The 26,637-nt window shown below is 47.7% G+C and overlaps 1 protein-coding gene across 1 annotated transcript; it reads right to left on the bottom strand.

Moving 5' to 3' along the window:
- Positions 1-443: 443 nt before the first annotated feature.
- Positions 444-20,983, bottom strand: LOC131479280 (exportin-2-like; the record flags this gene model as incomplete). Its single annotated transcript, XM_058659814.1, has 14 exons — positions 20,840-20,983; positions 17,753-17,825; positions 16,757-16,963; positions 14,535-14,822; positions 14,224-14,459; positions 13,947-14,172; positions 10,900-11,004; positions 9,612-9,619; positions 8,055-8,295; positions 4,233-4,456; positions 3,835-4,067; positions 1,793-1,952; positions 599-890; positions 444-541 (listed from the first exon to the last, which is right to left on the bottom strand). Coding segments are annotated over exons 1-14 (2,535 nt in total), but the record flags the coding sequence as incomplete, so codon positions are not given.
- Positions 20,984-26,637: the final 5,654 nt, after the last annotated feature.

The following is a 26,637-nucleotide window of genomic DNA, read 5'->3' as shown; positions in this document are numbered from 1 at the left end:
ATACACAATGACACTCTAGCATACATATCGGTGGATAACGTAAGGATGGGAGGGGTTTGTAGGTGGGTTCAGAAACGAGAAGGCAAACGAGACATGTCGTTCTGCATGCAAGCTTCTATATGTATAGACATACACGCATGTGTGTCTGTCTGCATGCCTGGGACTCTACGCAACAGGCGTGCAGTGTGTGTATATACATTCGTGGAGCTCTCCACACCTGGAAGTCATATATAACACACTCACGCACGGTATGTTGCACGAGAACGCCTATAGCATGGGGGAGACCTAACCTTTAGTAAGTGGTCTACACACAATCATAACAATATATCCTCAGGTAAGCAGTCTACAGACATGCACAAAGAGACATACCGTGGCATATAGAGGAGGGCAACAAGCATGCACAGACAGAGACAAATGTGCATTTCCTGGGCTTTTCTTCTCACCTGAAAGCAATACGGGACAAATTCATGTACCGTCTGTTGCACAAGAACGCTTAGTACTGGTATGACCTCGCGCTCTACTGCTGCACGTGTGCTGTTGTCTGGTGTTTTGCTGATAGGGCCGGCAGCATCTCTGTTGATGCTCGTCCCCGCGCCACTACTGCACGAAAGTTTCACGAGGGTAGCAAGGCACTCGAAAAGATAATGAGAGAAAGACGGATTCGAGGGGTTGTTGGAAACTCTCTTGATGCTGTCAAGAATTACTCGCAGCGCTGGTAGGATTGCATCGGCAGCATCTTCTTTCAAGAAAGAGAATATGCGCAACGTACATTTCACCAGAAATTCATTCTCGGCGCCCCCCCGCCCAATGCTGCTGCTGCCTTCACCAGCACCAGGCGCTGTGTTCGCAGAGCTGCTGTTCTGCAACTGCTGCAGCAGCACCGCCAGTGCCTGCACAATCCATTGTATAAACGTCAACACACTGCAGCATGCGTAATACATACTCGTCAGTAGACTGCAATGTTATGAGACAGACCCGAGAGCACAGGACAAGAAAACTAATGATATACACTTTTTTACATACTACAACAGGTGTGAGCAACAAAGAAAGGAAAACACGTTGATTCCTGATACTTACATGCATACTCCTCGCCTACGCATAGACGCCCCAGGTGTTACATAGACCAACAGGAATTTCTCAGAATGTAGATCATACATGTTTCAACGAATGTGTATGATCCCGTATCAGTAGTCTCTGAATGTATGTGTAGCAACACATCACATACAAGTGAATGTTCTCTAATCTTCCTGCAACTCTCGCTGCTGCTGCTACTATATTGCTGTCCCTACTATTACTGCTGCTGCTATTACTACTACTGCTACTACTACTGCTGCTGCTACATGTGAGCGTGTGTATAACATATGGCTATCAGTCTCGAGCCGCATTTAGGACCCTACGTCACGACATTCTGTGCGTGAGCCCAATGTCAAGCCACAGACGACCGCTGTTGTCGTTGGGGGACTCCTCTACCACTACTAGTAGTACTGCTAATACAGCTCTGGGCTCTCTTTCTCTCTACATATATGTAAGTGTATACACGTCTATATGTATGTATATATATATATACGTATGTATTTATATACGTATGTATACATATGTATATATATTAGCTTGTGTCACATACGGCGCACTCCTTGGTGGGTGTCACATAGTGATGATGACAACACATTATCGCATTACGCATAGTTCTCGATGATCAGTTTCAGCAGCGGTGGTGGTAGTGCTTCTTTGTCTTCTTTCGTGTTTTTTGTGTTAATCCTAAGACAATCTGTTTTTACTATTCTTAACATACCTGCTTGAGTCCAGCTGAGGCAGCAGCCTTATCAATACGTGGCTGCCCGTTTTGTGCGGCGCTCAGCAGTCGCTCGATTGTATATGCAGCGAACGTATGGACGACTACGCGTTTTGCAGAGAGATGCATCACGAGCAAAGGCAGCACACCTTGCAGAAGTCTGAAGAAGAAAGATAACACAGTAGTGTAAACAGCTTGGGGGGAAACTAGTAGCAAAACAATACGGAAACCAGACTTTCACGCAGGAGGCAGGTACATACACATCTAGATACGTGTCCCGTACAAACAAGAAATTCACCAAGATGAGAGACTAAGACACAGAGAGAGAGAGAGAGAAGAAAAGGAGGAAGAGAAAAAGCACACATAATAACAACTCCTACAAACTCATAACACAAAAATGGAAACACAGACCTATGCACCATATCACACAAACGCATACACTTGCGTACACACATACGCATGAATATATGTATGAACGAGAGTGTGCAATCATATTTGAAGCCCTCCTCCTTTCGTTTTTGAGCGCACCATACAACAGATGTATATCACATTCATATGCCAATGGAAATATACCGCAGTCTGCCATTTCTCAGTATTCTGTGTACAACTATAACCTGCGTATGAAGGCACCTCTTCGAACCTACACATAATCAACCCAATAAAATATAAACGTGTATATACATACATAGGGTACACATGATGCTTCTTGATGCACGTTTATATGCCCCTTCGAGTATATATCATCTACACAAAAGACGTCCTCGTTGTACGCTTCGAAGCACTTTCGTGTGCCTCTTCATATATAAATATAAATACGTATATATATACATATATATATACACACACATATTATAACATCTACACAAAAAGAAGCAAACATAGTACTTCTCGATGCACGTTCGTGTGCCATCTTCACGCATATATATATATGTGTATATTATCTACACAAAGAGACGTATATTATACTTTTCGATGCGCTACTATATACCCTTTTCTAGTCTCTCTCTAAATGTATACACATGTACATATTATCTACATAGAGAGAAGCACACGTATTACCTCCTGATGGATTTTCTAGGTGCGCTCCTCGAACATATAATATATGCAAAAGGAAAAGCACCCATAGTACGAAGAGGTAAGTTCACGTGCCCTTTTCGAATATAGTACATACATGTATATTTATATATATATATCAGGCATCCAAGGAGAAACACACATAACTGTTCTTCAAGGACACATTTATGTGCCCTCTTCGGATATATATATATTCATATATATATATATTCTCTACACAGAACGAAGTACATATATTATAGTGTTGTTCTCGTTGTCGTTCTTTCCTTCCTGTTGTTGAGTTGAAAAAGGGTACCCCACACACAGACGTTGCTGTGCACATAATATTTTGTCGGCCGCTGTTTAGTAGTACTTCACTACACGTTTCATGAAGCCATCACGGTGTATCTATGTGTAGGCAAATGCCCCCATACACGTACAGATCGATTATGGGAAAGGTCGTTTTCTTCGTATAGATATATAGGACCGTTTACTCGGAGTATATCACGTCTACATATACGATGGTATGAAGCAACACATACATATTCATATACACATATATGTAGGGTGTATATATGTGTGTGGAGGCGGCTGATCAGGTATACATATATTCACCAGGAGATAGCTCGTGCGTCTTTACAAAGTTGTATAGACGTGCAGGCGACGCATTATGTAGACTGTGATGAGAATATTCTTTACTGCGTGTCATATATATATATATATATATATATATATACATATATATAAATACACGGTGTGTGTGTGTGTGTGTGTGTGTGTATGTGTCTGTGTCTACTCATATTCTTAGATACGTATATATATATATATATATACATGGCATTCTAGCCTGTGCTTCAGTTGATACTTATCTGAACTGCCTAACTTCCTGGGTACGTATGTTGTGCTTCTCTAAAGATGTGTATATGTCTCTCTCTCTCTCTTTCTCTCTCTCTCTCTCTCTATATATATATATGTATATATGGACTTACTGAGCATCGAATACATTTCTGAATGCTGCGACAACTTTCATAGCGCCAACGCGTATGATGAATCTTTTGTTTACGTCAGGACTTTGCAATTCCTTCAGCAAAAGAGACTGGAAGAATTGCTGGGTATCAACATTTCTGTTAACTGCATGTACACCTCGTACTCGAGTGCTGCCCTTGATCCCAACCGCCAGTACGAGGAATGTACATGCATCCAGTAGTCTTTCTGCTTCTGCCTCTTCTGCTTCTTCTTTTCCTTTTGTGATAGACGCTGTTGCACCTGAAGCAGCTGCTGCATCTCCTCCTGCGCCGCCTCCAACTGCGTCAGTTGCTCCTCCTCCTCCTGCTCCCGCGCCCGCTGTCGAAGCAGACGCAGAAGGAGCAGCAGAAGCAGAAGAAGCAGCAGCTCCTCCTCCTCCTTCTCTGCTAGCAGCGGCCGCTTTAGCTGCTGCCTGGGAGGACAGAGCCTGCACTGCTTGGAGGAGCAATGCAGTAATCAACTCTTCATGAAATTTCATCAGGCTCTTTATCAAGTCGAGAGCAGCGCTGCGCCTTGTGTGCTGCTCTCCTCCCTCCAGGTCCCTTCGTGCAAATTCAAGTGGTGTGTCTTCCATTTGCTCTACGTCTGCAGGAAACGCGACATCCAAAATACTACGTGTAGCAGTCCTACTACTACTACTACTACGTCTTTTAGTGAGAGCAGCACACCTACATCAACAACACTCAACAACAATTTACACAACCTGAACTACAGAGAACCCTAACTTCTTCATACCTATTACAGCAGTGCTACTACTACTACTACTTCTACCACTCCGACTGCGGCATGAACTGGAACCACATATATACATATATATATATATATATATTATACATACTATACATACATCATATACATATATATACATCATACATATACATATATATATAGAGAGAGAGCACATTTGGAGCACAGTTTTCTCATGTACTCTTTGGTAAGCGTTGTTGTCGTAGCAGCATCAGTGCAATGATATAGTAACAGCCACAGCAGCAACACTGACTACTCTCCATCTCCCTCTCCACGTCCTGCTGCTGCAGCAGCACCCACGCATATACACTGCACGGTAATACTACCGTGGAATCAGCGTGTCATCCAGCCATCGCGGTAGCCCACCACCGTGCATACGCTACAGCACGACAGCTCTACAAGACGTGCCTACTACACAGCGCCACAGCTGCACGTATATACTCGACAGCTCTCCAGTATATGCAGCACGTATATACTCGACAGCTCTCCAGTATATGCAGCACGTATATACTCGACAGCTCTCCAGTATATGCAGCACGTATATACTCGACAGCTCTCCAGTACATGCAGCACGTATATACTCGACAGCTCTCCAGTATATGCAGCACGTGTACACTCAACAGTAGTAGAGCTCTACAGTGTGTGCATACGAAACAGGGGCCGACAGCTACGCCGTTTGCAGCATGAGTGTTGAAGTCAATGGCAATTGCTCGCCACATACAGTTCCAGCTGTACTACATGTATCGGGACAACGAAGAGGAGATGACAAAGGAGACTGGAAACAAGCACCAGTACGCCGGTCTATACGCGTGTACACGACAAATGCAAAGAAACTGCGAAGCAACGTCCTGTCCATATTTATTCCCGTATGTGTGTAGCGAGGGTAAGTATGTAATGCGCATGTGCATGTATGTATGTTTATGTATGAACATGTATATTTACATATGTATGTATACTTATATATGTAATTGTATGTGTGTGTATGCGTACGTATGAACCTACTGCAGTTGAGTGGGGCGCTCACAGGAACTGCACACAAAGCAACGCGCAATAATTCAAGTACGCTAATAGTATACAGCCAGCAAGATGGTGCATCTGGCTGCGGCTGAAGGCTGCGACTAATCGCTTCGCAAGATACAAATTAGGAGACGAGTGGAGGCCGAAGTGTAGACGAACGAGCAGAAGGCACTGCGATGACGGCTGCGCGTCTCCGTGTACGAATATCAACAGCCTGCTGATACACAACCCCTTGAAAAAAAAAGAATGTATGCCAGAGCAGCCCTCTTTCTTTGACATCTGACGCACAAGCACAGAAGATGTATAGCGCTTCTGCAGGCCGGACGTGTGTGCTGACGTATACGCACTCGGGTATGACGTACAGAACCATAAAAGCTTCAACTCGCTGACGTACAAGCAGAAAGAGTGGTACTAGTAGTAGTAGAGGTTGTAGGAGTGGTGGTAATTACAATAATAGTAATAGTAGTAGTAGCAGCCGCAGTAATATATAGTACTGGACACGAAAATATGGATTACACATATAATTATATGTATATGTATGTGTTTGTATCGTAGTGATCGTGTACACATACAAGTAGTAGTATTATAAAAGATGGGAGCAGTACCACAGTAGTAGACACACGCATCTGAGGACGTATGTTGGGTCTGCCTGTGCAAAGCGGCAAAAGGCACAAGACTGATTTCAGCCATCGGAAGCGCTTGTCCTTCCTACACGCAACGGTATGAATTGAGCTCAACGAAAAAGAATCTACAAACTGAACGATTCAACAGCTCCAATGCGTGTCTAGAAAATCGCACACACTCAGAGATACACACAAACACAGACAGAACTAGGGGACGTGAGGTATTACAGATGGTCGTGTCTCCAGCCACATATGTATGTGACATAGGCACACACACACACACACGCACACACATGTACGTACGTGATGGAAGCGGTGTACTCTGAATGGTCGCGTGTCCAGCCACACGATCACACACACACACACACACATGCACTCACACCAGCTCATACTTTCCCACTCACGTAAACTCTCATACACACACACACACATGCACTCACACCAGCTCATACTTTCCCACTCACGTAAACTCTCACACACACACACACATACACGTGAGGGAAGTGGTGCATTTAGCAGAGTCGCGTGTCCACCCACATATGTACGTATGCATCACGCACAGACACACGTGTACGTAAAGGACGTGGGGTATTCTAAATGACCGTGTGTCCTGTCTCACATATTAACTTGAAGCACATACTGTTCGTTCTAGGGCCATCATATGCACCAGTTGTAGCTACACACTTGATGTCCACTCAAAAAGAAAGATTTATGTGTATGTATGTGGCTGTGTGGGAGTGTATTTGTCTGTTGGTTTGTGTGTCTGTGTAAGTGTAAGTGCCTGAGGATGAGTCTATACGCGTGTGTTAGTGTATGTGTGTGTGTGTAGGTGAGTGTGAGTGTGATGTGTGTGTGTGAGAGAGAGTTTACGTGAGTGGGAAAGTCATGAGGCTGGTGTGAGTGCATGTGTGTGTGTGTGTGAGTATGTGTGTATGGGTGTGTGCGTGTGTGCGAGTGTATGTGGGTGTAAGTGTGTGTGTGTGTGTATGTGTGAGTGTTGCTGTGTGCTAGCGTGTACAGAGTGTGCAATCACATCATTTGTGGATGACTTCCACGCGAATGAGCAGTCATTGAAAAAGGAAAGAAAACTCTTATCCGAAGCCGCGGGGCGCGTATACGTATTTGATTGTATATACACGTGTAAACATACCGACACACTACTACTGTCGAAAACGACAACACCACCGCCCCACACATTCTTCTGTGGGACAACATCGTCCTCACGTTTTTTTCGAATGTGAGGAAGTCCGAAATCTCTTTTTATGTAGAGACGTCCTCGAGCTGGCAGCTTGAATATAAAACTTTGTTTGCTACTCATGTGTGGTGATGCTTTCAAAGAAGTAGTGCAATGTCCCGGGTCCACAGTGAAAAAAGAGCACCTTCACGTCGTCGTCTGAAAAGTGTGTTTTCTCTGTTTACTTTGTACGCAGTAGAGACAGGAGTTCTATACTTCTTTTAAAGTGTGTTAACTTTTCTCCTCTCTCTTTCTCTCGATATATGACAGTCTTTGCTGCACGGGGTACACTGCTAGAGTAGTTTCAGGACTGCAAATATTGGGAGACTCCTGCTGCCAGATCCTGCAGCACAGAGACATACACCATGCTGTCATGCTCATAAACATCTACACTCAATTCCTTCCCCAAATATGCATATGTATATATATATATATATATGCATGTTAGTTTTAACGCAAAGGATGTTTTTCAGGCTTTTCTGGAAAGATTTGTAGAAATAGTCTTGTGAAAAACAAAAATCAAAGACAGAGAAGCAGTACGACATTTTTGGGGGTGACGTACCACAATCCCGCAGCTGGACATTTGGAAGTATCGTCTTCTCACATATTTCTTTCAGTAGCTGCACACTCGAAAAAGGGTCTCCTGTTGCTGCTGCTACACTCCCTGCAGAAGCTGCTCCTCCTCCTGCTTCAAGATTTAACTGCCATGCTGTAGATGCTGCGCTGCTAAGAAACTCCATTGCCGCTGCTGTCGTGAAATCGTACTTGCGTCTTCGATCGATGCATGTCATCATCTGTCCATACTAAATCATACATATCAGCACATCAGAATGCACGCTTTATCAAGGCATATCACCATCGCATGCATTACTGCTGGAAGCAGAGCAGCGGCAGTATTAGCATGCATGCACGCATTAGGGTTCAGAGGAAAGCAGCAGTGATATTAACACTGCGTGCGCTGTCGCAGAGAGCTGAGTAGCGACAATATCGCCAGTGCAGTCATTCCTGAGCAGTAACACTGCGTGTATAATTTCTGAGAGAGCACAGCAGCAGTACTATCATGACTGCATGGATTGCCGAGCAGCATGCAGACGCAGAAGCAAAAATATAAATACAGCGCGAATGTGTGAACATCTCTATCATGACGACCAGGACGTCATCACCATTACTACTACCACTAACAACAGAGTCACTACTGCTATCATGACCACCACTCGTGTACTCGTTGATACGAATATGAACACACACTGAAAATGTCTACTGATAGTTTTCACACGCACACACACACGTGCAGGCGTTTTTGCATACATACAGCTAGGCTCTTATAGAGAGGTCCAGAAAAAACACGTTCTGCAGCAGCGACAGAATTGTAGCGCAGAGCCCCTATATTGGACATCCTACCAGTACAGAGGCCTCTGTGTGATATATATATATATATGTATACAATGCATTGATATGGAGCTACTCGTGCGTGTAGACACCTATGTGATATACACACACAGAGTAAAAAGGCGTCTGTGACTTATACACATATGATGCTTCCATACTCAGCTACTTGTCTGTACACACGTCTGGGATATGCACACAGAATAATTTATACTACTGCCTCCGTATAGGTATCCTTCATGCACACTGTTGTCTATAGGGTTGTCAGGAAAACACAGCGCAGTGACTAAGCATCGAACACATGAAAGCAGCAGCAAATTAGACATTTTGTGCATTTGGAGAGTACCACTGCTATGGGGCGATTGTGGCGGTGCTGTTTAGTTATACACATTAGTCTCTTAAAGCCTTCTCTCCTTCGTGGCACACTGGTATACCAGTCCACAGAAACACACCCAGCTTCTGCAGTGTCTACCTGCATGCAATGACTCTGGTAGCGTGCGCAACCCCCGTGAACATCACGGGAGCAGAACAGTCTTTCACAAGCAGACGCACGCGGTGCCGTCTTCCTCACTCTTGGGACACTACGATATGCACGAAAGAGGCTGACAGAAACGATTCTCCGAGAGGAAAACAAGAGAAAATCTGCCACAGTACTAAGCGACCCGACACACAGTACTAACAGACCCGCTGTACAGTGATAACAGAGCCCCCACAATACTTATAATAAACCCACCCTTTCTTCTGCAAAAGGGCAATTCGTCTGACGGCACTGCCTCCTGAGCAGTATTGCCCTGTCAGCTTTCCACTGCAGGCAAGACGCTGAAATACTTTTCATAGAAGTAGTAGTAGTAGTAGCCAGTATAACGCAAGTTGTGTTGAAACCGTCGACTGCAAGACTTTCACGTCTAGACTCGACTGTGCGGCGTCAAGGGGAAGAGAAGCGCATGTGTGGTGCAGTCCTAATACTGCTTAGTGCGAGAGTATTAGCCATCGACCGCTATACTCACACAAACCAGAGGGCATTTCAATACACCCCACGCCTCCCGCAGCACATATACACACACACACATACACATACACACACACGCACATATGCGCAATCGCAAAGCCCATAGGCGGAGTCGCACCGGACACACACGCCATATACACGTACAGAGTCAGACGCATACGTGCATGATGCAGAGAGGAACCCTCTCCACAGACAACGGCATTCATAAGAAGCCAGCGAGGAGAAGGCGTGAACGCGTCTTCTTGCCCTCACAAAACGTGCTTTAACAAAGCTGAAGCAGCCGTACCTCTCAACTCATCTATCCACTTAAAGACGCCCTGTATTACCATGTGTAAACTAAAGGGTATTTTCGTTGAGGCTCAGACCACTAGAGGGCAGTTGGCCGCAGAACAACATACTTCTTCAGAATACGTACATGTGCACTTGTTGGAAAACGCGCACACACCTAATAATACATAGACGTCTAGCTTGTATGTGCAGGGTTACACGCACAGACCTGAGCCGCAACACGTGTCGGTCTGTATATACATATTTATAGGGAAGTACGTACAGACGCACAAACGGAAACGCAGTGAAGGCTCATACAGAGGGAGCCACCTTCCCCAAGCGTAGAGAGAAATATAGAGGTCTCTCCCTCTCATTTTCCCTTCTAATAGCGTAGTTGCGCACTGAAGATACGAAGAAGGTGGCCCACACACGTATGGTATTCTGCATACGCCAGACACCAGCGTGCATAGAACATACTTGTGTACGGGAGTGCAACAAACGGCTTCCACTTACATGTTGTATGAGAGCATTAGCGTAACAAGGCGATGTCCGATGGCACATACACTCACTCAACCACGCACCTAGGGAGACGGATACACAAAGTCTCCGCTACAGCAAAGCTACTGAGTAGACACATTAGCTATCCACAAATTCACGCGAAGAAGCGCGGCTGCCAAGGGAAAAGTAAATCACCCGAAAAAGTATGGTGCGCCAACCATATCTGCTATTAAAAGCGCTAGCTTACCGGCTTGTACGCATGCCATAACTAGAGGTTGGAATTCTTCTTGATATTTGTCTGCGTAAAGTTTCATGTCGAGGCATATTTGTGTCCGCAGTTTATCCTCCACACCTGCAAACATGTGAAAATTAAGCGACTGGTATTTACCTCTGGCTCCTCTCTGTAGTGTATGTACACCGTTCGCAAACGCCTACCTTCTCTCTGTGGTGTACGTACACCCTTCGCGAACGCCTCCCTCCTCTCTGTGGTGTACGTACGCCGTTCGCAAACGTCTACCTCCTCTCTGTGGTGTACGTACGCCGTCCGCAAACGTCTGCCTCCTCTCTGTGGTGTACGTACGCCGTCCGCAAACGCCTGCCTCCTCTGGTGTACGTACGCCGTTCGCAAACGCCTTGTGTTTCCTGTGGTGTACGTACACCGTACGAAAACTCCTCCCTCCTCCGTCAGGCGAATCGTTTTTCCCCCCATCCCCTATCCTCCCTGCCCCGCAAAAAAAATAGAACGTTTTTGCCGATGCAGACGCTCCCCACAGTACCCGAATGACAGCCGGACAGAATGCACGCCACCGGCAACCCCAGCTGACATCCTACAGCGTTGCAGTTCATGTGTCTGTACACGTGCAGACGCTATTCTGAAGAATACAATGCAATCGACACATACTGCTTCCGCCTACTCTCCTTACGCTGGGCCAGCAGCTCGCATATACAGAGAAGAGAACGACTTGTGCGTCCAACAGAAAGTTGCTTGTGAGAGATAAGCACTGGCTTTTGAACTTAGCATGGAAGACTCCGTCGGCTGATGAATTCCGTAGACAAAGCCGGATTACGGCTTCAGCGCTGACACTGTGCGTAGTAACTTTGCTTTGAAGGAACGCACATCGCACATACTTATCAACATGGACAGGAGTGTATGTACACCTGCCACATGTCTGTTTCCTGTGCTTATGTGCAGCGTTTGAACAGAGACGCAGGCGAGCTCGACATCCGCAGCTCACATACAATACTAATTCACACATGTGCGCGTTGCCCACACTGCGTTTAGCAAATAATATAGAATGTCCACAGCAGCTCCTGGCAGTTGCGCTGTCGTAGTTACGGACTGCAGAAGTCACACCGTGTTACCGTCGTGCTGCGTTCGCTAGCAAAAGACGAGACGGACAGAGAGAGAGCTAGAACCATGTATATACATATATACGCATATGAACACTCATATAGAGCGACGAAGATAGAGAGATCGAGGAAGGATATATATGTACACATATAACACATATACAGCTGTGTGCTCAAGGTTGGGGAAAGTGAGGGGAAGAAGATCTATATATATATATAGATTCGTAATCAAAAGCTTTCATATAGGGTTAACACACAGGGAGAAGATGTATATATACAGCTTCCTAATTATAAGCTTCTTGATAAAGGGAAGGACATATTTAGAATATGTGTATATATATAGCTTCGCAAATGAAAGCTCTTAACAAGCGGGGAAGTCAGAGGGAGACGATGTACATATACAGCTTCCTAATTATAAGCTTCTTAAGAGGGGAAAGAAAGAATTAGAAGATGTGTATATATATAGCTTCGTAATTGGAAGCTCTTAACAACCGGGGAAGACAGAGAGAGAAGATGTATGTATACGCATATAACTTCGTGATTATAACCTTCTAGAGAGAGGGAAGGAGAGAGGGAGATGAAACGTATGTACAGCTTTAACAAAAATCATAGGCTTCTAGTTAGAGGAAACTAACTAAGGTGTGAGAAAGATCCATTTATGTATAACTGCGTAATCATGAGCTTTCTGAGGAAAAGCCAGAGTGAGGAAGAGTATATATACATATGTAGACAGATAGATAGCCTCGTAATTATACACTTGGGACCGCCACGTTGGCGTCGCTGTGTAACTTAAGGAACTTCTGATCATATGCGCCTCCGGCGTTTTAGCCATATACGGTTTCAGTAGCAAACTGAAGCTACGCAGAGGCGACTATCAGCAACTGAGGGGTGCCAACGCCAATAGGTTAGAGTTTTAAAGCTTTGCAGAGACGTTATCGGGCATGCAAACTCTTCAGTTGCTCGCGTGCGCAAGAGGCGCTAGCTGCACATTCTCATCGCATGTTTCTTTTCATATGATGCACGAGCGGCTCGAACAGTATTCTTAGTCCGCTGGGTGCTGTACATACACGACATCTGATGTAGTGAGTACGTAGGGCAGTGCGTGTTTTCAAAGCTCTATACCCTCTGTATACGTACACTCCATCGCTATGTAGTCCCGATGGTTTAGCGTATACACACATAGGTGTTGCTGACGGACAATATTAGCGACACACTTAAGTGAGGCATGAAGCCACCTCCAGCCTTGCCCGTTGGGGAAGCCTCTTTTCATCTCGAGTGCAAATACACTACATCATAATTATCGACATTTTCTCTCAGCGGAAAATGCCCTCTGGACACGCAGACACACAGAACACAGTACCGCTGTTCACACACGCCCACAATTACACACATACACACACTTCAGAATAGCACTCTCTTCACGCAAGCCCGCGTCACTGCGTTTGTCTAGAAAACACTTCCTCTGTATTGTCGCTCTCGCAGTCTCACAGAAACAGACTCTCTGTGCTGCAGTGCAGTATACATCCGATAATCCCCTGTTGTAGCAAAGCTCATTTGCAGGGCGCGTATGAGCACTCTATTTATGCATACTATCATGCATCAGATTCCACATGCTGGACGTTCGTCGTTGTATGATGTTATTTGCAGCCGTGATGCTGTTTCTGAATGCATGCAAACGAGTACTGTACATGCACCAACTTCCTCTATTATCATAATGCTGTTGTGGGCTGTGATGTTATTTCTCTTCACGCATATGCTCTGGTGTACATACCTGCAACGTCGTCCTCTTCAATACTACCAGACTGCTTCCACTGGTGTTGTTGCCTTTTTTTAACGCACGCCGCATATCTTATACATGCAACAGAATTTTCTATACCATCACGATGCTGTTGCGGGTTGTGGAGTTTTTTTTTTCTACTGAGACATGCGGTATGATGTACATACCTGCAACATCGTCCTCTTCATCATCGTCATGCTGCTGGTGTTGAGGAGGAGGAGTAGGAGAGTGTTGCTGGACACTGCGAGGAAGCAGATCAACTTGCAGTAGTCGTATAAACCCTCCAAAGAACTCTTGCATGTGGTCTTCGAAGAACTCTGGTATGTCTACGGTATTCAAAGAGAAGAATGTTTTGCAGCATAAGAGCAGCACTTCACAAACCAGTTTTCTTGTCTGTTGATGTGTTCTTGTGGAATCGCCTAGGTCTGTGTGTGTTGATGACGCTGCTGCTGCAGCAGTAGTATTCGTGGTTGTCCCATCAGTTGAGGTTGCTGCCGTACGGACGCCGTCGAAAGTGGACTGCAGCACCTGTAGCAGCTGCAAGGCAAGCGTGAACGCCTGTAACAGGGGCTGTTGCACTGCTGGCAGAATTTCTCGCAGCTCCAGTAATACTTCGTTAGAACGAAAAGCCGTTCGATATTTCTTCAAAACAGCGTGCAACATCCCTAATACAGCCACCTCTTTTTGTAGCTGTAGCTGTAGTTGCTGCTCAAAGACACCAAGCTGCTGCAAAACGCCTCCTCCACACTGTTGACGTTGCTGAAGGTGTTGATGCAGAAGCTGCTGCTGAGCTGCGAGCCCCGGAATAAGGTGTTGCTGCATCAACTCTGGCAGAAGCGATGGCCAGTCTAATGGCATATCCGTCGTTGCAATGCGTGTGCATGCATCTGCAAGCTGAAGCTGGACTATTTTCGCTGCTGCAGGTGCTAGCAGTAAAGACAGTAAATGCTGTTTTATTAACGTACGATTTGCTACGCTAATACCACCTTGATCTGGCTCCACATCCCAATGCCGACGTACGAAGTTCTTGAAATATATTGCTCCTGCATCCATCCACCACGCAAAAAAAAATACAAACCATTGATCTCTGAACGTGAGTTTGTGTATGGAAGTGTGTGCGTCTGTGTGTAGTGTGCGTATGTGTGTGCGCATGTGCAGTGAACCAGAAGAAACGATTATGCTACAACGTATGTGTTATGGTTGCGGCAGCCCCCACACATCAGCAGGCTACGTATGGGCACAATTTGAGCCATCAAGTCGAAATAGCAATAGAAAGGGAAAATGAAAGAGGTAGCAAGAGAGCAAAGACAGGAGGAGAGGAGAGAGAAAAGACAGTGAGAGAAGAGAGAGAGACGGAATGAAAGGATAGCAGCGCCTCAACAATGTGTCCAATGTTGACTTTCACGTCTTCTGCGAGGCATATGATAAGTTCGCTGCGCTGCCGAACAACGTGAAACAGCGTATAAACCGAAGGCTTGTCTGTGGCAGTATTAATGCATACGTATGTGAGCAGCAAGAGCATCATATGGACGCACAATCATCTATGCAACTGAACGCAGCGTATACGCAGGAAGCTTGCCCGTGGGAGTAGTGAAGGCATATGTATGTGTGCAGCCACAGCAACATAAGATGGACGTATGTATGATCATCCACGCAACAACGACTACTCACTAGAAAAGAATTATGAAAAAGGAGTGTGCAGCAGAACGCAGGACGGCGTGAGCAACTCGTGTCGGCTCTTTTGGCATATAACAGACAGAATACGGGGCGCAGCAACACAAAAACAGCATGCATTCGGTAAGCAGCGCATCCCCACCCTCACCATCTGCATAATGACGCGACAAGAAAGAAAGCGAGGGAGAGAGGAAAGAGAGGAAGAGGGGGAGAGAGAGGGACAGAGAACAACAGGAAGAGAACGGAGGGAAACGCAAACAGCAGCGTGTCTGTTTTAGCTGGGGAAGAAGATCAACAGCATCCAACGGGTACACAGAGAAGGAAGAATTTCTTCGCAGTCGTCGTAGGAAGGAGTATCAGTCCTCTAGTCATAACATTACGAGCTCAACATACATTGGCATATACCACTTACATACACAAATATGCTACATACAGCTATATATACATGCACGTATGCCCAGATGGAATACTACCTACATATACACATACATACAGATAAGTACACAAATATCTATACATATACGCACACAGATTCTCAGCTGCTAAACTACCTACTACATACATATATACATGTATATATATATATATATATATTTGCGCACACACATGCTCAGCTGCAACACGTGAATCGCGGGTCTCTGCCTACATAACGTTCGTAGACGAACATGTACATAGACCCACGATGCGCTACAGCAAGGTGAAGGATGAGCACATATGTTCACGCATACACGTGCATATACATTCAGAAACATGCACACGTTAACTACATATATTTACGACCTATACATACAGGCACATTTACACTTGTATCAGCAAACATGAGACAACGGAGACCGTCTCCTTGTGTATTACGTTTTCGTGAAGAAGCATGTAAATAGAGCCACGAGGCGCCTTGAACAACACCGCGTTTCCTCGTACCACATCTACGCATGCATGCAAAGACCGACACACGCGTAACACCCTTTTAACCAACAGAAACAAAGATCACCTCTCTACATTTTGCTCTACACCCAAATACATACTTACACGCATTCAGACACGATGCAATGCAGTAGCTTTGACATTGCCTTTTCATATCAAGCACACATGCATATACATGTGTGGGTACGCATACATATGAGTGAGTAGTCCAGTGACTGAATCATCGCCTCCATTTCCAGTCTCACATTCCCAGTCACATACACTCAGAGACAAATTATTTGCTGCAGCGAGTAAGACGAACCCCAGTCTCTCGCACAACACACATACATATGTATATACGTTTGCGTAAGTATACGTAGAAGACACTGCGCTGGACTCTTACCTGCCTGTTTGGCGGCAGGAGGAGTATCGGGGTTGACAAGCAGCAATAACAACTCTTTAGGGAAGTCTTCAGCGGCTGCTTTAGCATCAAGGGCTTCTTGTGCAACTCTCAGGACAGCAGGCTCTGCACTGAGAGTTTGCTGCAGTAGCTGTACAAGAGGAAGAGCAGCAGCGGCAGCAGTGACTGGATTGGTTGCTGTTGCTGCTCCTTGATTAGGAACGCCAGACGTGGGAGACGAAGGAACTGCTGCTGCTGCTCCTGTTATATGGAGGCCTACTGCGACCTGAGGGGACACAGCAGCAGGTGCTGCTGCTCCTCTTGCGACGCTCTCCCCACTCCCATTCATTGTAACCCAGGGGAGGTGTGCCGGAGGGGTTAGGTTACGTTAGGAGTTGGAGCCCGAGTCGAGAAGTCGACAAAGCAATCGTATGTGGAAAGAAGAGTGAAAATGACGATATACTCTGTCACACACACACACACACACACAGTCATAGAGAGCACTCACTTACCTTCCACATCGGGTGGATAAAACAGAAAATAAGAGAAACGATTCTGAAACTCGTATTTGGAGGAAGCTCACTTGCTGCCTTACAAGAAGGAAGCTGAACATCGGCGAAACGCATATACAGCCCACCCTCCCACAGCGCGAGCTCGTATACGGGTTACCAGCGCGACGGGAGGCACCCTATTTCTCTTTCGTTGCAGCGCTTGCCCAACTGCTGCTCCCACATGCAGCCTTCAGTGACACCGGCACCACACAAGTACTCAAACTCTGACAGAGAGGCAATACCAGCAACAGCTTGAGCACCAGCTGCAGCCGCAGGAGAAGGGTAGCCAAAAGCTTTCTGTTAGACAGCCGCACTCAGGTCAACAGCCCTCTGCGAAATAGGCGCACCGAAAGCAAAAGCTCTTTGCTTGATAACATGGCAACGTGGTAGGCTTCTGTTGTGCATGAGACCTTGGAAGCCAAAACAGAACAGCTTTAAACTCTTTCACCTCGTGGCCCCAGCCTCCAGTTGGTCCAGCGAGCGTCTTCTGCAGTTCCTGAGCTATAGTGCGCGGCCAGCACCTGCAACGCGCGGTAGCCAGAATCATTGCATTAGGAAAGAGAAGGGCAGCACAACTACAAAGGAGTAGCGCAGCAGCACTAGGAGTACGAGGCGTAGAGAAGGAGGTCGGGCGCGTGCGAGGAGGCTACCAACCGTCAGGCCCTACCAAATTCAGGGAAGTTGGAGGAGACACTGTGACTTGGCGACAACTGTTCTAACCACAACAGGAGAGCACGCTATTTTCGAACGATGCAGCATGCACACGTTGTCGCGACAAACTTAGAGAATCACCCAGACGGGAAGGAGTTTGGACAAGGAACGAGGAGACCCAATGTAAAGTTGACGACGCAGGCGCGGTTATCAGGCAACCATGTTGGGACGCATATTCCTGTGCAAAGAAGCGATGAGCCATACCTAACCACATCAGCTGCAGAGGAAGAAGAGGAGTTGTTTTTGCAGCCCCAAGGAAGACGCTAAAGCAGCAGGGATTGCTCAGATATATATCGTAGCACCGGAACCTACACGCGCACACACTCGTGGAATCGGTTGCGCGGGTCGCGTATGTACCGCTGGTGGGCCTCTTAATATATTTGCGTTTCTTCGTAGTCCTTTGAACATGTATACATACGCGAAACTGCAGCATGGACGTGATGCGTGTCACCACTGCAAAGAGTGAAACTTGGTAAGCTACGAGAAAATTCCACCTTCCACACGGTGCGCTCAGAAGAACTTGGCATACAGTGTGCTGCTAATCGTGATGCTGCATGCGATGCGTCATGGTGCCGATAGAATCCGTCGTCGCTTCCATTACAAAACACAGAAAGCACAGAAAAAGGTGTTTCAGGCGTTGCGGTGGTGGACGGAAGCCACGCAGGGACACTACTTCCACGATAGAGGAAGGGCAGCGCGAGAAGACACAGCGGAGACCTGAGGAGGAGAGAGTGAATCACAGGATTTCGAATAAGAAAGGTGAACTCAGGCGCTAGTTCCACTGCGTACTTCGCCGTCTATACTCTAGTCAGGAGGTAGTGAGGAGAATGTTTTGGTCCGCAGAGTACAGACAGGAATGGGTCCTAGAACGGGTGGGTGGCATCGTAGGAAACATACGATGGACGAAAACATACTCCATTTTGCTGCAAAGCGGACAGATTAGTTATCATCAACGAAATTGGCGGCTGGAAAAGCACAACACATGCCCTCTTCTGCATGATAACCTGGTGTAATACGAGCGACACACTCCCCAAGCAGCGACGGTTGCACCCAGCAAATCCAACAGGAGCGGTACCAACACTACCTGTCATACACACAGCGCTTTCGGGAAAGTAGGAGTGTAACAGAATTTCACACGAAAGAAGCAAAAGGTGAATGACACAGTCAGCACCAACATTCCGGGAAGAGAGGAATCCATATAAGCGTGCACAGAGATGATAAGCGTGAGGGTCTCCCGGGGAAGCGAGTGAAACAGCGGAGCTAAGAGGAGGCGCGACGGCAGGAGCAGCAGCGGTAGCCCCCAATGAACAGCAGCCAATACGACATGCACGCACAATCGATGTGGGCACAGACATGGGTGCCCAGCGGTTGAACAGTCACAAGAATTTTCGTGAAGACCGAGTGTTGAGGTCACAGATCCGTGGCAAGCTTCTCTGCGCGGCGGAGTCCCAGCGTAGATACGTAAGACTTGCATGCATCCACATTTCCTCATAACAGCAGCCTGCACGGCCCCGCGCGAGTCTGCGTACACATGCTCTGCAGTGTATCTTCGTACGTTCCTTGTGGGCAATGTCATGCGAGCGCTGCCAGACCTCCGCAACATAAATGCAGACGACAACTCTACAGCGACTTTTGCCTCCTTCGTCCGCGACGGTCTGCACACACACATGTGCAAGTGTTGCCAGACGACCTCTGCAACATAAATGCACACGGAAACCCTACAGTGACTTTCACCTCCGGCCTCCGCGACCACCTCCATACATATACGTGTCACTCTACCTGTACAACCCTTGAGAAATCAGTTTTCTACGCTATGGACACCGTATCACCTGTGTTTACGAGTGCGCTAAAAACCACTTCTGCAGTGGTGCCAATTCGGCCGCGGTTCTGTGTTTCAACGACGATAACTATCTTGAATACTCACGGTACGCTGACGCCCCAGACCCGCACACAAGTGCATGAAGCGGCTAGTCTGCTTTACTACATGACACGTCGTACCTAGGTGATTCACTCACTCATCGCGCTCTGCCCCCCAGGGCACGCGGTGCGCAGCTTCATGCGAAACCCACCTTATGAACTGTGTGAGCGCATGCTCACAGAGACTATCGCAGATGCGCAGAGGTATTTGGGAGAAGTTTTAGTACTCCACGTAAGAAGTTGAACACGTACAACTATGTTTTCCATCATGGGAATACGCACACGCGTGTGCATACGTGTAGTCACGTAAACCTACAGCTCAGAGTACCTAAGTGCCTGTGCGCACGCCCGTACGCGAATTCACGCACCGGAACCCTTATTGTGCGTACCCGGAATGTACAGGCTTTCTCTTCATTCAACAAAGCCTACTGTGACATCCACCTTTCGCCTTAAAAGGTGAAATGTACCGGCAGACGCAGATGTACGTATGTACAGCTGCTGGGCTGTCCACCACTACCACCGCTACTTCCGCCCCCAACCACAGTGCATAATTGACTCCTCGATTATACACGGGTAAGCGTGGTCTACAACACAGTTCCTTCCTGACAAAATTTTCAAAAGCAGTCACGCCGCCGTGGCTGGTGGCTACACTATAAGTATTTTTTAGTTTTTGACGGATGGGGGGGGGGACTGCAGGTTGAACAAAATTACTTTAAAGGATATACGTCGTGCTAGCGGCCGATGCACTGAATTGGACTTGCTGACGTTGAACCTGGGTTGTGCAGCCACTGGATGCGTACTGCTCCGACGTTGTTCATTGACGTGACCTCAGGCAGTGCGGGGAAACAAGCACATATCAACACGGCACCGTAGAAACGCAGCACACACACACGCAACATGGCTCCACCGCGAACACGAGCTTGCGCGCTTTGAGCGACACTATGATGGATTCTGACGAACGTGTTCGCACACCGTAGCTACGCGCATCGACGGTGGGCAAGGTCCTCTGATGTTCGATGTTCTCGTTACCCTGAGCTACCAACATCTGCATGACGGCGTGTAGGGGATACGTCACTCTAGGAAGTACCTGTCCCAAGAATTTGCTGGTTTACCTAGTGTTGCTTTCTGCTCTGTGAGAGCAGCCATATCAGTCGGGGTGTCTGCAACCTAGCCAGTCTGAGGAAAGTGACAGTCTTCTCCCCAGAGCCAGAAACTGTTAGTCAGCGTCTCCACTTGTCGGCTGCTTCCTAAGAATAATGGAGTGCTCTGCTGTTTGATGCTGCCTGATCTAATCAGACTTCAGATACCCCAAAAAACCTTCTTCTCCACTGAGGGCGCCTGCCCTCAATCAATCTTGAAACACCCTTCTATCTTTACGAGGGCTCATCTACGGGTTTTGAGCTGCGCCGAAGGGCGTGTGGCACACATGACTGTGTCTCCGTTTCGCAGCTACCTTCCGCGACAGTGACACCGTGCAGGGTGTGTCCTCCAGACATGTGCGTGCCTCAAGTGCAACAGGTAGTTTAGATCTACCCTCAGGAATTTCGGCTCAACTTACCCAAATAAACACATCACAAGAGTGCTGAGAACGACATCTGCTGAGCGATGCGGTCGACGCGTCTGTGTACATCGTGTTCGAGGGCGCCGAGTGCCAGTCGGTATTGCGCGAAGTAGCATGCCCCTTTCCTTAGTCCTCGGCTGCCGGGAGACCGTGTGAAACACCCTTTGGTACGTGTACCATCATATAAAGAGATGTGGCGGGTGCATTACACCAAGGTAGACATGTGCCGGTTCTGACCAAAAAACCGTAGACTTCAGTCTTTCGCACCGTCCTCCAGCCGCACTGTATTCGTGGACTCATAATTTCTCGTTTAGCGCATGGTACTCCCGTGCACGGCACTGGGGAGAAACAGGACTAACGGCGTCTAGCCACATGAGGAGAGCGCCACTAACAATATAACCGTGCGTACACGTCCATGCCCTTCAAAGTACATGACGACGCACTGGGAGGTAATCGTGGGATGAACTCTCTTCGGCAGCGCACTGATACAACAAGCTAGTATGGTCGGCGATGCATGAAAGGGCATCCGTGGGACGAACCCTCTTTAGCAGCGCACTGATAACACAAGCTACTATGGTCGGCAAGAGCTCGACGAGCACTTCATCCAAACTGGGGACCTTTTGCGGCTCACAATTCATAGGTGCATGCAAGTATTAAATGCACGATGCCGGTTACCGCAGGCTGGCTGTCTAGTTTCCCTGCTTCCAGTATATACGGCACACGAGGGCGTTTACTGCAGCGCAGAGTCTATAGTCGGAACTTGGCACTCGGCATCACAACAGATATATGTTCACAAGCTGCTCAGCGCACATTCTCTTGTACGGTCGCAACCGGCGAAAGCAGATGCGGATAGTACTGATTCACCCTCTCGCGGTGATATGGGCGCTCCTTCTAGATTAATACACAAAGAAAGCTCCTTGTGCATACCCGCCACTTCCCTCCGGCACGTCTGTTGTTCAGCAAGTCCGACAGCGGTGCTACCAAGACAAATAGGCTTTGCGGGACTTCCACTTCGTTGAGTCGATCCAACTGCTGCATTTATAGACTAAAGTTCACATTCTGACCTCGTCCAGTGTGCACGTATCCAGGTGTCTATGTGACACTTTAACATGTCGTTTGCTACACGCGATTTCTAGCGTACAGCATTCCCCTGGTGCTTTGAGTGGCACAATGGTGTAGACGTTCGCTCGCAACGTACTCTGTCTGTGCCTCCACGAGCGAATTTCCGTCGCTCACTAGCAGAACACTGCAAACCTACGAACTCTGGCCTTGAATTTGTTTGATAGACGCCTCGGAAAGGTTAGGCGGCTTGACAACATTCACCATTCACGCTAGCAAAACTACATCCTCTGACACATTCAGCTCTTAAAACTATCACGACACACTTTTTTGAGAGGCCTAAAAAAATCTGGCCAGTCGTCTTGAGGACACCGTGTGAGCATTTCCATTTTGTATCATAAAAGAAAGCATTGTATGTCAAAACAAGTCCTTCGTATTCCTGTGGTTGTCGAAGCTTCTGTGAGGGCCTCAGTATGCTGCAGATCCGTGGTTACGTTCTTTCTTGACGCCGGCAACTATCTATGCGCGCCGTAACATATCAGCCGGCATCTTGCATCAGAGAAATATATGTGATACCATCTTCGCGAAAATATCTGCGTCTAGGTTGTTGCCATAGCTGGACTTATGCTGCGAACGCGCCCTGCCCCCTTCTACGTTACTAAACGGTCCTCCACGTTCTTGCACCAAGCTGTTGCGCCTGTGTCTATTCTATATTGCTGCTGACTGGAAGAGCCATCTCTCCCTCGCCAGCTCGCATAGGGTAGAGACGCCCCTGGATGTGTTGTGAGACTCAATCCGGCCCTCTTCATCTCTGCAGTTGAGGTCCAGCAGCCGCGTTATGTTCATGCGGGCTAGTTCCATGTTGCGTCTCCCACTACGTGGACTCATAGAATGCCTAAAAACGCACAATGGAACTGGGGCATGTCGGGCTGCATAAAGACTGAGGGTACTCAGATCATCCACGTGACAACTCGTTCCCAGTGTAGATTTTGCCGCATCAACAACGTACGTCGATCTATCTGCGTGTGGAAATGGTGCAAGTGCGCTCTAATGCAACTACAGGCGTTTACGCCTGGCAGCGCGCCTGTGGCCGGTCCGTAAGTATGCGCATACGGACGCGCTTAACTGCATTTATACACATGTGCAACATCTTGTTGCCAGGGTCTACCACACTCGTGAATGCCGGAGACAACTTGAATGATAAAGCAAAGAAAATCCTCTCACTGCTTGTGAAGGTGATTTACTAACCTTGTAGAGTCTTACTGCAGCAGCGACATCCAGAGTGCCGCATATTTCCCGACACGAGTGCATTGCCCACTGCGGCACTCCAACATCAACAGTTTGGACTCCTGGCGCGCCGAAAAATTGACACACCAAACTACAACACTTTGCTTTTGGGTCTGTCACTGTGACTCCCACACATGCACGCTGGTGTGTTGGTGCTTGTCCACATCAGTAGTAAAACTACATTGTGTGGCTTTAGTTAAGATGCCGCTTCGGATGCGCATACCAGGTAGTGCACCTGGGTTTATGAGCGCCTGCCCCCCCTCGTGCCTACAGTGGGTACTATGACCCTGCAGGTCACTCCAGACCAGCCGCACGGCTCACCTACCAGAACCAACGTATTCGTAGCTCTTCCATAGTGAGCAATGCAGACGTGTGTTATTAGTATGACCTTCATAGTGTTCACGTGCACAGACGTGTCAGCGGGGGCGCGGAGTAGAACAGCGCGCTAGGCATGCGAGAGGAACACGTGTTCTGCTCAGAAAGTTATCCTACTTGTATCTATGTGCCAGTGTACGCCACACAATGCCGCTCCTTTTGGAGCACACCAAAAGCATGTGGGGATCGTGTGCGCATGGGGCCGTCTGCGTGTTTCACAGGATCAGAACAGAGCCTTACGAAGACTGACACCTACCATGCAGCGCGTGCGGCCGCGTCGCGGACAGGGTAGTCTCTCTTCTCAACAGGTGCAGACTCACCAGCGAAGCGCTCGTGTGGATGGATATCATGCAAATCACACCCCATGTGTCTTCTTTTCTTTGCACTTTTTCCCCTATGCTGCTGTAAGCAATCTGCTACTACACTAGCTTATCGTGTGCTGGCGTCGTCCTGGCATACGGAGCAGTAACTGTCGGGTCAGAATTTGCTGTGGCGCCATCAGCGCTTCTTCAAGGTCCGGTTTTGCCGACATCCGAAACTCACTCTGGAGGGAAAGAATGCACAGGCTTTCGTGTTCACTCGTACTTGTGCCTATGCTACGAGAAAGGTATGAGGGTAGGATCTTCATAACGAAGAACCCGAGGCCGCTTGCGTAGACCTTACGTATCATTCATGGAGAGATATCGACGAATACTTACATCTGCATACGATTCATCTGAGCGCCACTTTGCAAAATTTCCTTCATGTGAGAGGAGGTAAGCGCATCTCATTGCTTCAACATAAATGCGAGCATTACTGCAACGGGTACGTGCTCCAATATGAGAGTGTGCTTGTATATATTTTACAGAGGAATGCGACCTAGTATACCTAATTGAGAGCTGAGAAAAGGCCCGATCGTTGATCCGCAGCGAGTGTCGTTCCTCGCGACGTAGTCCTGCAGAGGCACAGAATTACTGTCAGCGAGTCTCCGCACGAATGCTAATCCCTCTGCGTTTGTCGAGTATCTCTGGTTCGCACTGCACTTTACTACCAGGCCCTGAACGCGCACGATAGACAGGGAGGGACCAGGTAGCGAAGCCGTAGCGAGCCACACGTGAAGGGGGAGGGCACACACTTGCACCACTACACATACATTTCCGAACGATCACAGGTACGAAAAGGGAATGTCGACTCTCTTCGATGCACCTACGTATACACTCTTCCACCCCTACGCTCAAGTCGAGACCCTTTCTGTGTATTCACGCCTTCGAATAGCGTGCAACGTGGCTGGGCCGAAATGCAGGTGTGCAAAAACTCTCCCAATGCGTGTGCCACGGAGACCGCGCTATATGCGAGGCAATTCGGTGTCTATGCTCTCTCCGTCGGGAGTATCACACAGGTCGGCATGACCATGTTTCACACCACAGGTACTACAATGCAGACAGGCGAAGAGGTAGATCCATACACATTGCACACACGCACTTTCGCGCAGATATATTTTCCTACGTGTCGCACACGCACACCCCGCTTGCGTAGTATATACCAACGTTACACTGTCAGTACAGAGGTAGCCTCAAAGCCACTGGAAAGTGAGTCCGGAGGGCAAGCACGTCTCCCGCGGTAGGTGACAGAATCACAAGGTCTCCCTCGACTGCGAAAGCGTGTAGAGGGCGTGTTCTCCAGCAGCTGCAGAACGCGGGATTGCATCGCTTGCACAGAGCCTATTCTGACGTACTCTGTGCATGAAGAAACTCACGTGTAGACGGCACACTGTCTGCGTATCAAGACAGATATATATATATATTATTCTACGCACGCTTAGAGAGGACGATTACGGACGTGCATGACGACGATGCTTACATTTCGAAGTTCGCTCGTGTGCTATGGGGCCCCCCACGGTGTTGCGCGCAGATATACGTGCTACATAGTTTTGCTCAAGGCGACGTGATAAGTGAAGATATGTCACTTGTGGATAGAAAAAGCTGTAAAGTACACGGGGTTCGCCACGAGTGGTGATTTTACATAAGTTGCAAAGTCTGCGTGTAACATCGGAACAGAATCTCGTTACCTGCTGCAGGAGAGGTTTGTTCTGCGGTTGGTGTCTCTCTGGGTAGTTGGGATGCACAGCGTGCGCCATGTCCTGCACAGAAAAATCACCAGGCCTATGGGCACGCTGCGTTCACCACGCATACGAATACACAGCGACGTCAACACTTCACTGAACACGGCGATTGTGCCATAAATCTTGAAGTATATGTGGGCGTGCGTGATTTCACGCAGACCCACCGCGCGCTGTGCTTGCAGCCAAAGTGTATCGCACGCACTCTTCGCCGTACTGCATTCATGAACGCAGCACACTTGGTGACACACTGAGTAGAGGGGGACGACGTAACAAGCATTTTCCACTCGCACTCCGTGTAGACTCGAGGTGCAGCAACACTACG

Source organism: Ochotona princeps, unplaced genomic scaffold (genome assembly GCF_030435755.1).
Source record: "Ochotona princeps isolate mOchPri1 unplaced genomic scaffold, mOchPri1.hap1 HAP1_SCAFFOLD_2900, whole genome shotgun sequence".
NCBI classification, from domain to species: Eukaryota; Metazoa; Chordata; class Mammalia; order Lagomorpha; family Ochotonidae; genus Ochotona; species Ochotona princeps.
The sequence above is the reverse complement of the archived record's forward strand: the minus strand, read 5'-3'. Positions and strand labels throughout refer to the sequence as shown.